Source organism: Hypanus sabinus, chromosome 3 (assembly GCF_030144855.1).
Source record: "Hypanus sabinus isolate sHypSab1 chromosome 3, sHypSab1.hap1, whole genome shotgun sequence".
Lineage (NCBI taxonomy): Eukaryota > Metazoa > Chordata > Chondrichthyes > Myliobatiformes > Dasyatidae > Hypanus > Hypanus sabinus.
The window spans coordinates 117,401,150-117,417,044 of record NC_082708.1 but is presented as its reverse complement, the minus strand read 5'-3'; the positions used below and the strand labels follow the sequence as shown (position 1 = coordinate 117,417,044).

Below are 15,895 nucleotides of genomic sequence, written 5' to 3'. Positions count from 1 at the left end.
GACATGTCTCTAATCCAGGTAGGAAAATGATAAACCTCTTCTGCACCCTCTCTAAAGCTTTCATATCCTTGCTATAATGAAGTTACAAGAATGAATACAGTACTCCAAGTCAAAACTTGAAGTTTGTTAAAACTTTGTCAAACTTCTGTAAATGCACTGTGGACTGTAACCTAACTGGTTTAATTGTGGCCTCGTATGGAAACACCAATGCCAAGGAATGGAACAAGCTACAGAAAGTAACGGATAAAGCCTAATTCATCACAGGCAAAACCCTCCAAACATTTACATGGCGTATAGCTGTAAGAAAGCAGCATCATCATTAAGGATTTCCACTATCCAGGCTACACCCTCTTCTCACTACTATTGTTGCACAGGAGGTACAGAAACCTTGCAAAAGAAAGGTTAGCTATATTTGCCATTTATATCGAAACATACAGTAAAATGCATCATTTAGATCAATAACCTGCACATTCCAAGGATGTACTGGGGGTAGCCTGCAGGTGTCTCCATGCTTCTGGCACCAACATATCATGCCTGCCCACACATTACTAATCCATATGGCTTTGAAAAGTGGGAGGAAACTGGAGCACTCGATGGAAATTCACTTGGTTGGATGGAGAACATATAAACTCCTTACGGATAACAGCAGGAATTGATTTCTGATCACTGATGCTGTAAAACATTATGCTTATTGCTACACTAATGTGCTGCTCCTTAGGTCCCACACCACCAGCTTCAGGAACAATTGTTACCTTACAACCATCATTGTCATGGAAAACTTCGCCACTACTCTAAACTGATTCTGCAGCCTACAGACTCATTTTCAATGACTCCTTACAATGCACATTTTCAATATTATTATTATTTGCACATTTTGCCTTTTGTTGCACACTGGTTGTTTGTCCGTCTTTCTTTATATAACGGGGTTTTACAAGATAGTACTATATTTTTCCTGTAAATGTCTACATGAAAATGAATCAAAATAGTACAGTATATGGTAACATGTATGTACTTTAATAATAAATTAGCATTGATGTGTGGTCTATAGAGTTGCAACATTTCCTTACGGCTTTTAAACTCAATCAATGATCAAAGTACATGTATGTCACCATTTACAGTGGATTCTGGTTATTTAGGCCATTAGTTAATAGGGACAACCACTTACTTGGGCCACCCTGAAAGAAAACAAAATAATTGAGAAAATAGCCAGGGTTCTCTTTGTTTATTTGGAATATTATGCCGCTTGATTGGGACAGGACACTGTTGCTGAACAGTTTCTAACTGTTCAATTGTGTCACCATTATACATTGCACCATGCCTAGAGCAGACAGTTCTAAGTAGCATCAGTTGTGTGTGCTTGTGTTTATAGAGCAGTGATTTTTGTCATTGATAATTGTTGAGAAATAAGCACAAAACAATTCAGAACTGATTTACTGACTGGTTTCAAGCATTCAGGCTTGGAGATGCAGAAATGCCCAGGAGTGAAAATAAAATGAAATGATTTCACTACTTCAAGTTAGGAGCTTCAAAGAATCTGAAGGTATCAAAAACCATCTTGAATGTTATAATGAAAACTAAGAATGCAAATAATGCAATCGTTGATAGCATTGTAGGAAGGCAGTCCATTGCTTTATTGATCCCAAAGGAAATTATCTACTGTGTGTCTGCACTGATTTTGTTAATTACAGCCAATCAAAAGAGCACGGCAGCATAGGCTGAATTTCTCTGTCAGTTACTATTAGGAACTAATACAGTTTTATAGTATGGTAATAGTATTGATAATGTTCTGATTTGTTTGTAATTCATAATTGAGGTTGCGCGAAGGCCGGAAAGGGCCTACTCCACACTGTATTGCTTAAATAAATAAAATAATTTGTTACATAGTGAAATAGTAGTTTGTCTTTTGTACATCTTTTTAAGCTATTTCCACGAAACTTAGGCTAATTGAGGCAGCTGTTTAATTGGGCCAAAATGTATTGCTCCCGAGGTGTCCCAATTAACTGGAATCACCTGTTCTGCTATGAGATTCATTTTCTTGTGGGCATTCATAGTAAGTAGAAAGTAATGGAATAGAATCAGTGAAGAACCACACAGGACAGAGAGAGGCAAACAACCAATGTGCAAATACAAAAAGGAAAGAAAATAATAAATAAGCACCAAATATTGAGAACATGAGTTGGGTCTTTAAAAGTGAGTGCATAGCTTGAGGAATCAGTTCAATGTTGGGGTCAGTGGAGCTATCCCCTCTGGTTCAAGAGTCTGATAGTTGAGGGGTAATACTGTTCCTGCATCTGGTGATTTGGGGCTTGAGACTCCCATACCTCCTTCCTGATGGGAGGAGGAGAGGGCATGGTCCAGATAACGGGTATCCTTGATGGATGCTGCTTTCCTGCAACAGTGCTCCTTGTAAATATACTTAATATGGGGAGGGCTTTACCTGTGAACTGGGCTGTATCCACCACTTTTTATAGTTTTCTCCATTCAAAGGTATTGTTATTCCCCTACGGGGCTGTGATGCAATCAGTTAGTATACTCTCTGCCACACATCTACAGAAGGTTGTCAAAGTTTTCGATGATATGTTGAATCTGCACAAACTTCATAGAAAGTAGAGGCACTGCCAAGCCTTCTTTGTAATGGTAGTTGTGTACTGGACCCAGGACAGATCCTCTGAAATGATACCTCGAGGTATTTAAAGCTGCTGACCCTTTCCACGTCCGATCATGGACCTCATGGTTGTTTCCTCTTCCTGTAGTCAATACTAAGCTCTTTGACCTTGCTGACGTTCAATAAGAGGTTTTTGTTGTGGCACCATTCAGCCAGATGTTGTTGCTAATTCAAACTGATGGGTTTACAAGTGAGGTAATCGAAGATACAGTTGCACAAGAAGGTCTTAGAGCTTATGGATTAGTTTTGAGGGGATGTTAGTATTGAATGCAGAGCTGCAATCAATAAAGAACATCCTGACGTATGCATTTTTACTGTCCAGATGTTCCAGAGCTGAGTGAAGAAACAATGAAATGGCATCTGGCATTGGCCTGTCATGACAGTAGACAAATTGGAGCGGAAGTTGCTCTTCAGGCAGGAGTTGATATATCTCATCACAAACCTCTCAAAGCACTTCCTCACAGTGGATATAAGTATTACTGGATGATAGTGTTTGAGGCTGGTTATCACATTCTTCTTGGGCACTGATATGATTGAAGCCTGCTTGAAACAGGTGGGTGTCTCAGACTGTCAAAGTGAAACGTTAGAGATATCAGTAAATACATCAGCCAATTGAATAGCACAGGTCCTCTGGGCTGGTTGCTTTCTGTGAATTCACCCTTCTGAAGGGTACTCTCATGTCTTATTCAAAGACTGAAATCACATGGTCACAAGGAGTTATGGGAGTTTGTGAAGGTACCTCCATGTTTTGACAGTCAAAGCAAGCATAAAAGGCTTTGAATTCATTTTGGAGCAAAACCTTATTGTCACATGTCACTTGGTTTCATTTTGTAGGAGGTAATACATTCAAGCTCTCTACCCTGACCACCTTTTTGTTGTCCTTACTTCTGGACCCTTGCTCTTTAGCCTCAATCTGTATGTAGATAGGAGAACAGCCAGATAGATGATCAGATTTTCTGAAATGTGGTCTAGGGATTGAACAGTAAGCATTCCTAATCGTTAATAACAATGGTTGAGTGTATTGGGACCCCTAGTGCCGCAGGTGATAAATTGATGATAATTGGGCAGAGATTCCTTCAAACAAGCCTGACTGAAGTCCCTGAAAACAAGTGGAAAACAGTTAGGGTAGGTTGCTTCTTCTATGTCAGTCATGGCACTCAATACCTTGAGTGCTCTCTTGGCATTGGCCTTTGATAGGATGTAAATTGTGGTCAGGATCACGTAGGCGAACTCTCTTGGTAAGTAGAAGGGATGGCACTTAATTATTAGATGTTCCAGGTTGGGGGAATAAGAGTGCAACCAGACCACTACATCCAAGCACCACAGTCCCCCAACTGATGAAGGCCAGCACACCGTATACACGCTCTTCACAATCAATTTGTGCAGCAAATGCTTTATCCTCTGCTTTTAGCAGAGAATTGAATTCACTAAAGACTGGTTCCTATGGCAATGGAGATTGGTGGAGGAGGAAATCTATTTGTATTTTCTTCATCTGTGAATATAAAAACAATCTTTTTTCAGATTATGCAAACTAAGAAAACAAACAGCCAAGCTAAAGCTGACTAACCTGATAGATCTGAGAAGTGTGGTTATTTTTTCTTCATAGTTTTGGCTTGTTATCAATTTCACTAGAAATGTTTTTGCTATGGCTTATTTTTGCTAATTTCTCAGATATCAGATTTGATAATAATTATAAAAGGTGATTGAACAACTACTAATGAACATTGCCATCTCCAAGTCAGTATAAATTGAATGATTGTCATTTAAAACTGGGTGTGTTCCAGTGACTTCATGCCCCAAGCTCATCCTCATGCATTCTGTATATACAGTACTTTTTTTTTTGCACATACTTGCTGTGAAATACAAATACAAGTGATTCTGCAGATAAACTTGTCCGACATCATTTGAAATACAGTAGGAGATGAATAAGATTTTTAGTCAGAGTGGCAGCATGTTATATCTTCTATCAACTTTGTCCTTATTTTTATTGGGTGTTGTGATTTGCTGTTTTAATTTTACATTTTTCTTTCATCTTGCCATTGGAAAATTATTTAAATCTATTCTGTGCCTGATATTTGCAAGGCTGACATAGTCATACAAGTAAAAATAATGAATTGTGAAATTGTTCTGTATTTATTAAAAAATGAATATAACCCCAGCAAAGAGTTAAATTTCCAAGAGTTTTTAATTGAGGGATCAAACTGCAGTGAAGTACAAAAGCTCCTAGTGCAGGGTTGAAAACAACAGAAATTTGTGATTTGTAGGTCTAAGGTTGAAGGAAAGAATATATGAGGGGTGATTGATATGTTTGTGATGTAAGGTAGAAGGAGTCAATTTTAGAAAACGCAGCATATTTATTTTTTAACATAGCCCCCTCATACATGTACACACTTAGTCCAGCGGTTGTGGAGCATATGGATCCCGCTTTTGTAGAAGTGATCCACAGTGGGGGGGATATTGATAAGTTTGAGGCCTAAGGTAGAAGGAGATGAGTTATTAACTTCAGACTTTCTGCATTATCACTCAGTTGAACTACACGTGCATGTAACGGGAGCGTCTTGGACCTCCAGGTGGCCTAAAGTGGAGGGAGGTGAGTTATACAGTTCTCGTTACATGCACATGCAGTTCAACTCTTTGAGTGAAAATGCAGGAAGTTTGAAGTTAATAACTCAGCTCCTTCTTCCTTAGGACATGAACTTATCAATCACCACTTCTTGAGGTCCAAGACATCGACTTCTACAAAGAAAAGATCCGTATGCTCCACGACCGCTGGACTAAGTGTGTAGATGTAGGAAAAATAAATGTGCTAGGTTTTCTAAAATTGACTCCTTCTACCTTAGACCATGAACTTATCAATCACCTCTTGTATCTTGGTAGAGGAAAGTAGCTCTGACTAGTGATAAAATGGTGGTCTGCATAAGGAGATGGAAGAATCATAGTAGGAAGGTTTGCTAGTGCTGCGGGGGGAGTGAGTTTAAACTAGAGTTAAATGGGGTGGGAACCAGAGCATCAGAACAGATAGTGGAATGGTTGTGCAGAAATATGTTGTTAAACCTACATCCAAAGTCCGGAATCAAAATGTCGAGCATGGTGGGGCTAATGTTCTGAGTTGCAAGGTGTATTGTAGGAAAGGTGGATGAGCTTAAGGCATGGATCAGCACATGGTTTGGTGGGGGAGGGGAGCAGGACTGGCAGCTCAGTGTTTAGGGGCTTTATTGTTTTGGATGTGATAAGAGTGGAAAGGATTAAAGGGGAAGTGGGGGCTTTACTAGTCAGGAAAAATGTCATGACGGTGCTCAGAGAAGAGAGACTAGAGAGCTCGTCTAGTGAGGCTTTATGGGTAAACCGAGAAATAAGAAAGGTATGACCATATTAATGAGATGATATTATAGACCACCCAACAGTCTGCAGGATTTAGAGGAACAAATTTGTAAAAGGATCGCACACTGTTACAAGAAACATAAGGTTGTGATGGAAGAAGACTTTAGCTTAACACATATTGACTGGCACTCCCATACTGTAAAAGGACTGGATGGGAAAGAGTCTGAAAAATGTGGTCAGGAAAGTTTCCTGAATCAGCACATAGAACTCCCAGCTAGAGAGAATGTGATACTACATCTCCTATTAGGGAATGAGACAAGGAAGGTGACATAAGTTTGTATAGGGAATGCTTTGTATCTAGTGTCATAATGCTATTAGAACCATAGAACCAATGAACATTACAGCACAGAAACAGGTCTTTTGGCCTTTCTTGGCTGTGCCAGACCATTTTTCTGCCTAGTCCCACTGCCCTGCCTTTAGACCATATCCCTCCATGCCCCTCTCATCCATGTACCTTTCTAAGTTTTTCTTAAATGTTAAAAGTGAGCCTGCATTTACCACTTAATCTGGCAGCTCATTCCACACTTCCACCACTCTCTGTGTGAAGAAGACCCCCTAATGTTCCCTTTAACTTTTCCCTTTTCACCCTTAACCCATGTCCTCTAGTTTTTTTTCTCCCCTAGCCTCTGGAAAAAGCCTGTGCTTGCATTCACGCTATCTACACCCATCATAATTTTATACACCTCTATCAAATCTTCCCTCATTCTTCAACACTCCAGGGAATAAAGCCATAACCTATTCAACCTTTCTCTAACTCGGTTTCTCAAGTAATTATTAGTTTCAAGGTAATTATGGAGAAGGATTGGTCTGGTCTGTGGGTTAAATTATAAATTGGAGAAAGACCAATTTGATGGTATTAGAAAGAGTGTGGATTGGGAGAGGTAGCTTTCTGGCAAAAGTGTACTTGGGATGTGAGAGGCCTTCAAAAGTGAAATTTTGAGAGTATGGAGTTTGTATGTTCCCCTCAGAATAAAAGGCAAGGATACCAGGTTTAGAGATGTCCATGGTGTTTGAGAGATATTAAGGTATGGTTTGGCACTAGATGGACTGAAGGGCCTGTTTTTGTGCTATAGTGTTCTATGACTCTATCTGTAAGTCCTAACTGCTATAGGTTTATATAGGCATTAGCCCTTAAGGAGGAAAATGTGAAACACCAGAAATAATTGGTTTAGAGAAGAAGGCAATAAGGTATCTAGAATTTTAAGAAGTAGACAAGTTACCACAATTGGATAAAATGTATTACCGATTTGCAAAGAAAATGGGATGAAATAACACTTTGATTGAATATCATTTTCTAGTACTTGTTCGCTGTATGATTGAGAATTGGAAGACTGACCATGGTACCATCATTTAAAAGAAAAGTACAAATTAAGTGACTCCAGATTGATCTGCCTGACATGGGAAAAATTCTGGGAGCATAAATCTGCATATAGAGAAGAGAAGGTACTTGAGAGCTATCATTACCGATTTGCTATGGGAAGTTTGATCATTTGAAATGGTAGCTTGGAAAGGGAATTTGATTGCTGTAGTGCATTAAATGTGATATACTCTGTTCTTTTTTTCCAATGATTTGCAATTTGCAGATCTGTGGGTTTTTTTTTAGCAAAGGCAGCTCCATTTGGAATCTTTTTTTAATAAAGTTGAACCATACCAAATGATTTGAAATGCCTCAAGTTTGGGAATGTATATAGCTTTGTTTATGATGCTTGTCAATAACAACCAAATAAGATTAATGCTTTAAACACCCAGCAGTTTCCAGGCCACTAAAGTCAATGGCTCCAGGCTGCGCAAGCTTACAGCTGCTATTCTAATAGAGTACTTTTTGGTTACACAGCTACAGCTTGTGATTTCAAAGCTGATCACTTATGTTTATTTTGGAGAAATGTATTACATATGCTAGAGGGTTTCAGTGGTATCTATGCTTATTGTTATCTGTGGAAATTTTGTGTTCCTATTTCTTGTGAGTAATGAAGCCTGAATGTAGACTGATTTCATCAAGGAATTTGACAGCATTGCAGGATAAATTAATCAAGAAAGTAAAAATATCCACACCCATCATCTACAAGAGAAAATCTGGAGCTGCTAGAAATCCAGCAACACACACAAAGATAGAAAAACTCAGCAGGCCAGGTAGCATCTGGGTGGGGGGTGGGGGGGACAAAGTAATTGACATTTTTGGTCAAGATACTTCGGCAGGACACCCATCATCTGTTGTGTTATCTAAGGGAAAGTGGCAAACTAGATTCAAAAGTGACTATATATCTAAGCAAAGGGTAACAGTTAGAAAATAAATCTGGAAAATTAATAATGGAAAGGAAAGAAATAATGGATGAATTAAACAGTCATTTTGCATCTATCATCACTGTTGAGTATCCAAGTAACATCCCAGAAATGAATGTAAGTTAGAAAAGAGAAGTAAAGGAAGAGTTTTTCTTTTCTGTGTAGATATACAGCATGGTAACAAGCCCTTCCGTGCTGCTCTATTACAGCTATGTGACCAATTAATCAGTACTTCTTTGGAATATGGAAGGAACTGAAGCACCCAGAGGAAAGCCATGTGATCACTGGGAGAACGTACAAACTTCTTACGAACAGCCTTGGATTCGAACCTGGGTTGCTGGTGCATAATAATAGCATTGTGTTAACTACTTCACCATCATGACACCATTAATTAGCAGGCAATTACAATTATCAGAATAGTAATACTGTGCAAATTGTTGGAGCTGTGTGCTGACAAGTTTCTGGGTCCTAATGAACTGAAGCTTAGGGTTTTGAAAGAAGCTGGTGTATTGGTTTCATTTTCCAAAAATCTCTGTTAGATTTGGAAAATAGCCAACCTTTAATGGGAACCTTTGCTGGTTTCTAGCTCCCTACTTTTTTGAATAACTTCCCTCCATTATTGAAAAAGTGACGGAAGTAAAAGGCAGGAAACAAAATTAGTTAGCTAAATCACTGTTATTGGTAAAATGTTAAAAGCTACATTTAAGGGTTTATAGCATGGCACTTAGCTTCTATTGTAATGGTATTTGCGATAATTAGCCAGAGTAAATTTGGTTTTGTGAAAGAGAAATGACATTTATTTATTTAGAGTCGGAGAACACTACAGTTCAGAAAGAGAATTTAGCCATTGGTTTGGATGTAGACACAGATATTATGATTGCTAGATTTGCTTAAATGCAAAGTTAGGTAGGAAAATAAGTAATGAGAAGAGCATCAAGAAATTATAAAGTGGGAAAAATCTTGGTAAAATATGAGAAATTGTCCATTTTAACAGGGTAAATAATAAACATACACTCAGTGGTCACTTTATCAGGTACCTCCTGTGCCTAATTAAGTAGCCACTGATTGCATGTTCATGGCTTTCTGCTGTTGTAGCCCATCCGGTGGTACAAGGTTCAACATATTCTGTGTCAGAGATGCTTCTCTGCACACCACTGTTGTGAAGTATGATTAATTGAGTTACTTTCGGCTGCCTGTCAGCTTGAAGCAGTCTGGCCATTCTCCAACTTCTCTTACTGACAAGGCGTTTCTGACGAGAGAACTGCCGCTCACGGGATTCTTTTTATTTTTTTGCACCATTGTCTGTAGAGGTGAAAGGTCACTGCATAAGCATCAATTGGGATTATAATATTAATCATTTTATTAAATCTTGTAATTTGTATGAATGTAGAAAGAATGGAGACTGGAAGGCTCTGCAGTGGGTTCTGGGGCTCAAAATCAGGCCCTTCAGTTTCTGCTGGTATATCCAAATGATTGGCGTTAATTGTAAGGACCACGGAAAAGAAGTTTGCAGACTGAAATCAAAATTGGTGATAGTACAATATCGTCAAGATCAATGGTTCCCAAACATATTTGAGTTACCATCCCCTTGGCTCCCAGACCACATCCCCAGCAAACCCCTCTTCATTTCCAGCCATTACATAAAAATTATAAAGAATTCTGATTTACAGTGCACAGTGAAAAAAAATAGGAACTGCAAATTAAAAGTAGTGACAAATAATTGGCAAAAATTATTTAAATATATTTAGAACTACAAATATTATTTCTTTAATTACAGTAAAAACAATTTTAGAGTGTACATTTGTAGTCCAACTATTCATTACTTCATTGCCCTTTCACCTTTTAATGAGATGAATGGGTAGTGATATCACCTTTTCAACATCAGGCTTAATGTCACTCTGAAGGAGTCTCAAATCCCCATGTTCAGCAACTTTCTGTCTCATTGCTCTAAAAGAAGTCGAGTGACTACACTGAAACCGTGCTCCGCTAAATATGATGTTGGAAAGGCAATAAAGAACATCTTTTTCCACAATGCAGGATAGCGTTCAGGGGTTTCTTTCTGCAACCAAAAGTCTGATTTTTTTTTTCTTTAACCTCAGCTTCAGCACCAAGTCATTTTGTAACGCGATCAGTTCTTACTCCATCCTTCCAGTTAATTCCTCATTACAAGTGTTCAGGAATGGATTAATTACCTGATCTGGAATTTGGATCAAGAGATCCTGAAAGTTCTCAGACTTGTATGCATCTCACCCTGGTGGGCATGGTATACTTCCAGCTCAGAGAAGCTTGGAAATTGGAAGAGGTTGTGTTGGCCAATGTTGCACTTAAGTAGGATTAACTTGGACAGAAATGTGGAGATGTCTGATTTGACTTTGATAAAATTCATATCATTTCCTTGAAGTTGAAGACTGATTTCATTGAACTTTGTGAATAATTCTGACGAATAAGCAATGTCAGGCCTAATATTCTTGAGTTCATTACTGAATGAAACATTCAAGTCTTCAAAGAATTTTATCAGAGTTTCAAAAAGCACATAAAAACATCTCTGGCAGATTCCTTTTCAGAGCCACCTGTCTTCTGTGTGCAACAGCAAGCGTTCAAACTGTTATCATTCTCAATACAAAGCTTTCGAAGCAGTCGAGAACTGAGACTACGGGACTTAATTTTTTTATACCACTGATCACAGTATTTAATGATTTGTGCAGCTGATCCTGTGGGTATTTTGTAACAAAATAACTGAGTTACACAGTGAATGTTAAATATGTTAGATACCTTTTTTTTCAAGAAAGTAATAACCCTATTGTGGTGTCATTTCATTGATGGTGCGCCGTCTGTTGCACAAGCAAGAACATTGGTGAGTGGCATATCCTCTTTTTTTTTAGAAACAAACACTACTCAACAACCCAAAATATTGAATCTCCCTTTGTGTCTGTTTCTAGACCCCTTGCAAATAACAACTCTTGAACCATGCTTTCATCTTTTATGAAGCAAACGTAACCAAGAAGCAAAGATTCGTTGCCTGGCAAAGTTGATGGTAGAGCACATTCTGTTATCTTTAGTATGTTGCACAATATATCTTCCACATTCTCAGACATTTCATCTATTCGTCTTTGAGCAGAGTTGTCACTTTGTGGAATCACTTTAATTATTTAGTCTGATGATTTATACAAAACTGTACTCAGACATTCTCTTACTGCTGGCAGAATCAGTTCGTCTCCAATTCTATGAGTCTTTCCAGATTTGGCAATGAACTGTTGTATCAAGTACTATAGCCATCATGGTTTGATATGTGGCTATTACCCCTTCTTATGTTCACTTACATACCATGTTGCTCCCTCCTGACTCCACACCCATCCATAATTTCACCAACTTATTTGATTTGCTAACACCAAAAAAAATCCTGCTTCTGCTGCTGCACCCAACTTTGACTAACGGCTTCATTGCTCACTATGTGATGCTACTTATGTTGTCGCATTATTGATTTGGCACAACTTAGCCCAATCTCTCCAATGAAAAAATTCCCGCTGTACTGGGTGTTGGTTGGAAACATTGTATGCATGTTTAATCGGTTTAAAATAATACATTTCTTCATTTAAACCTGTAATCCCCCAGCTACTCCCCTTGCTACTGAGCGCTCTCTTCTGCCTCCTTTATCTCTATTGTCCCCTTAGATACCCCCACTGATTCCAGGGGCAATATCACCCACCTTGTGGAACACTGATCTAGAGAAAGGTGTCAGTTCAGAATGGGAAATCAAATTCAACCCATTGCACTTGGAAAGGGTGAACCAGGCAAGGAAATGATTGTAGGTGGTGGTGGCATCCGTTAGTCTCGCAAAACCATGGATCTGTGTCTGGAATAGTTTCCAAGGCGCAGAACTGGGCAAGGTTGTATGGAAGACCAGCAGTTGCCCATGCAGCAAGTCTCCCCTCTCCACGACATCGATGTTGTCCAAGGGCCGATACAGCTTGGCACCAGTGTCGTCGATGGAGTTGCCTAAAAGAGGTTGAAGGCAATGTCAGACTGCCTTAGGGACTCTAGCTCCAGACTTGTCCTCAGGGTTTACTCCTGAAGCCTTTCCCATGAGTGGGTATGGCTGCAAGGCAGTGGAGGTTTGAAATCAGAGTATTCCCTCTCTTAGATGGTCTCCCTTCCCAGGCTGACGAGCTCCATCTACCCGATATGAAGTATCCTTCATAGATATGAAGTGAATGTAGCAGTGGAAAACACTGACAGGCACATTTGTAATTCATTTGTAATTCATACAGCGGGAATGACCAGAGTATACAATGGAGATTTCTCCCAAGATTTGCTGAACCAGTGTGAAAAGGACAACAAACTGCAAATGCAAGAAGAAAGAAATATTGATAAATAAGCAATAACTGTCAAAAACATAAGATGAAGAGGCCTTAAAAACGGGTACTTTTTCAGTGATGAGGCAAGTGATGTTATCCCCTTTGGTTCAAGAGCCTTGATGGTTGAGGGGTAATAACTGTTCCTGAACCTGGTAGTGTCACCTTCCATCTGATGGCAGCAGTAAGAAACAGAAAACCTACAGCACAATACAGGCACTTTGGCCCACAAAACTGTGCCAAACATGGCCTTACCTTAGAAGTTACATAGGGTTACCCATAGCTCTCTATTTTTGTGAGCTCTGTGTACTTATCCAGGAGTCTCTTAAAAGACCCTATTGTATCCATCTCAACCACCACTGCTGGCATTCCAGTCCACGCACTCACCACTCTCTGCGTGAACAAACAACAACAACTCACCCCTGACATCTCCTCTGTATCTAAAAGAGAACATAGCTTGGATGGTGGGGGTCCCTGATGATGGGTGCTGTGTTACTCTGATAGTGTTTCATGTAGATACGCTCAAAGGTGGGGAAGGCTGTGATGGACTGAGCCATATCCACTCCTTTTTGTAGGATTTTCCTTTCAAGGGAAGTCTTCCGTTCAAGTCTTTCAATACCTGTTTGTGACACAGCCATTCGGTATACTCTTCACCTCGAAGTTTGTCAAAGTTTTCAATGTCATTCTGAATCTTTGTAAATTCCCAAGGAAGCAGAGACACTACTGTGCTGTCTTCATAATTGTACTTGTGTGGTGTGTCCTGAACAGATCCTCTGAAATAACACTGAGGAATTTAAAATTGGTGACCTTCTCCACTGATCCTGAAATGCGGATTGGCTCATGGACAACTGGTTTCCTTTTCCTGAAGTTAATAATCAGCTCCTGTTGTTATGCCATCACTCAGCCAGATTTTCAATCTTCCTCCTGTGTGCTGACTCATCACAACCTTTGATTTGGCCTATGACAGTGGTGTTGTCAGTAAACTTGAATTTGGCATTGGAGCTGTACTTAGTCACACTAAAGCGGGTGGAGCAAGGGGCTAAGCACACAGCTTTGTGGTGCACTTGCATTGATGGAGATCATGGAGGAGATGTTGCCAATCTGACTGACTGGGTTCTGCAAGTGAGGAAACCGAGAATTCATGTGCACAAGGGGTATTGAGACCAAGGTCTTGGAGCTTATTGAATAGTTTTGAGGGATGTTGCTATTGAATGCTGAGCTGTAGTTGATAAAAGAGCATCCTGATGTATTTATCTTTGCTGTCCAGATGTTCCAGGGTTAGGTAAAGAACCAATGAGATAGCATCTGCTGTGGACCTGGTGCTCCAGTAGGTAAATTGGAGTGGATCTAAGTCTCATCTCAGTTAATACGTTTCAACATCAGCCTCTCAAAGCACTTCCTCAAAGTGAATGTAAGTGCTACTGGATGATGGTCATTGAGGCAGGTTGCAACTTCTTCTCCTGCACTGGTATAATTGAAGCAGTGGATCCTTAGACTGTCGAAGAGAAAGATTAAATATCTTGGAGAACACTCTCCAGGTCTTTACTTCTAGGCTAGGTACCCCATCTGGGCCAGATGTTTTTTGAGGGTTCACCCTCCTAAAGGCTGCTCGCACATCATCAGAGACTGAAATCATAGTATCATCAGGGGCTGTGGGAGTATGATGGTTCCTCCATGTTTTGATGGTCAAAGCAAGCATAGAAGGCATTGAGCTCATTTGGAAGTGAAGCACTGCAGTTGCTTGTGTTGCTTTATAAGGGCTGGTAGTCTTCAAGCCCTTCCACAATTGTTGTGATTCCCTCACTGATTCAAGTTTAGTCCATACCCGGACCTCTTGTAACTTCCTTGGTCACTGATCTGACTCTCAGCAGATTGTTGATCTCATGGTTCATTCAGGGCTTTTGACTGGGGAAGACTGAATGGTTTTGTGTGGATGAACTTGTCTACAACTGTTTTAATAAAGTTTGTGGCAACCGTTGTGTATTAATTCAGATCCATAGATGAATCCTTGAACACGGCCCACTCCACTGATTTGAAGCAATCCCGTAGCCGCTCCTCTGCCTCCCATGACCACCTCTTTGTTCTGAAACTTTGCATATTAGCCTCTGCCTGTATGCAGGTAGGAAAAGGACAACCAAGTGATCCAATTTACTGAAATGCAGTCTGGGTCTGGAATGGTAGGCATTCCTTATCTTAGTATTGCAGTGGGGTATGGAACAGTGATATGTAGGGTATGTAGTGATAACCCAGTAACCACTGTGCAGTCAGCTGAAGTAGTGGGAAATGCTGTAGGAAGAATAATCCAGAATGGAAGTAATAATTATTTAGATAAATGTGGATATATTGGAGAATAATGTAATGGGATTATGAAAAGCATATTGTGTTTAATGATACAACAGAAAAGGTTGGGGTAATATGATTTACATAGTTTTCCAAAATGTGTTTGGTTAGTGTCACAAAATAGGCTTCTACAAAAGGTTGAAGGCCATGGAATAAAAGCCTAACAGCACGGGTAGAAAATTGGCAAGATGGCAAGTTAGGTAGTGGTTAGTTGTGAAGTAAGGCTAATGTAGGTGGTGCCTTCCAATCCATGGAATTTCTAGAATCTAGTATCTTGTTTTAAAACCCCTGTAGTGTTCTCGCTCGGCGTGTAAGATAACGCTGAACTAAACACCGAGTTAAACCTTTGTCAATGACGACAGGATCACAGTAAGATTAACCATTTACTGTTCACTCTTCCACATTAACATATGGTGAAAACTGTTGATAAAACAATACAAGATTTGTACAGCATTTGTTTCCTTCTTGATATTACATTTACATCGTAAATACTTGCAAAAGTAAAACTACAACTACTGCATTACATTAAAGTGCAGCATACAGTCAGAATCTACCTACGCCATTGACTGCTTTAAATACACTTCAATGCAAACTATCCGCAACTCTTTAACTAACGAAAACATAAACCTTATCGACCGTCGTTACTTTTAACAGGATCGGCATTAACATTTTAATTCAACATATTGATAATCTCATAACTCACAGCGTTGCCTTCACTATGTTTCTGGTGCGTAGAGAGAAAACGTTGCTGCTGCTTGCGCTCGCACATGTCTCGACCCCCACCTTCCCGTTTTTCCAAACCGGTATTTTCCCACAGGATGCGGCGAAACCGGATGTGATGTCATCGCATGCCGTAATATCTCACAGACAATGCATT

At 39.6% G+C, this 15,895-nt stretch overlaps 1 protein-coding gene across 8 annotated transcripts in view; it reads left to right on the top strand.

The window, feature by feature from the left end:
* slc10a7 (solute carrier family 10 member 7) overlaps positions 1 to 15,895 on the top strand; it is a 221,658-nt gene that overhangs the window by 13,001 nt on the left and 192,762 nt on the right. Inside the window, exons 5-6 of one of the 8 annotated variants that reach the window (XM_059965009.1) lie at positions 5,193 to 5,255; positions 5,354 to 7,674. The exons of the other annotated variants lie outside the window; for them this stretch is intronic. Of the exons in view, the coding sequence (XP_059820992.1) occupies positions 5,193 to 5,213 (21 nt within the window). The 3' untranslated portion in view covers positions 5,214 to 5,255; positions 5,354 to 7,674. Of the gene's footprint in view, positions 1 to 5,192; positions 5,256 to 5,353; positions 7,675 to 15,895 lie in introns of those variants that run through there. 8 annotated transcript variants of the gene reach the window in all.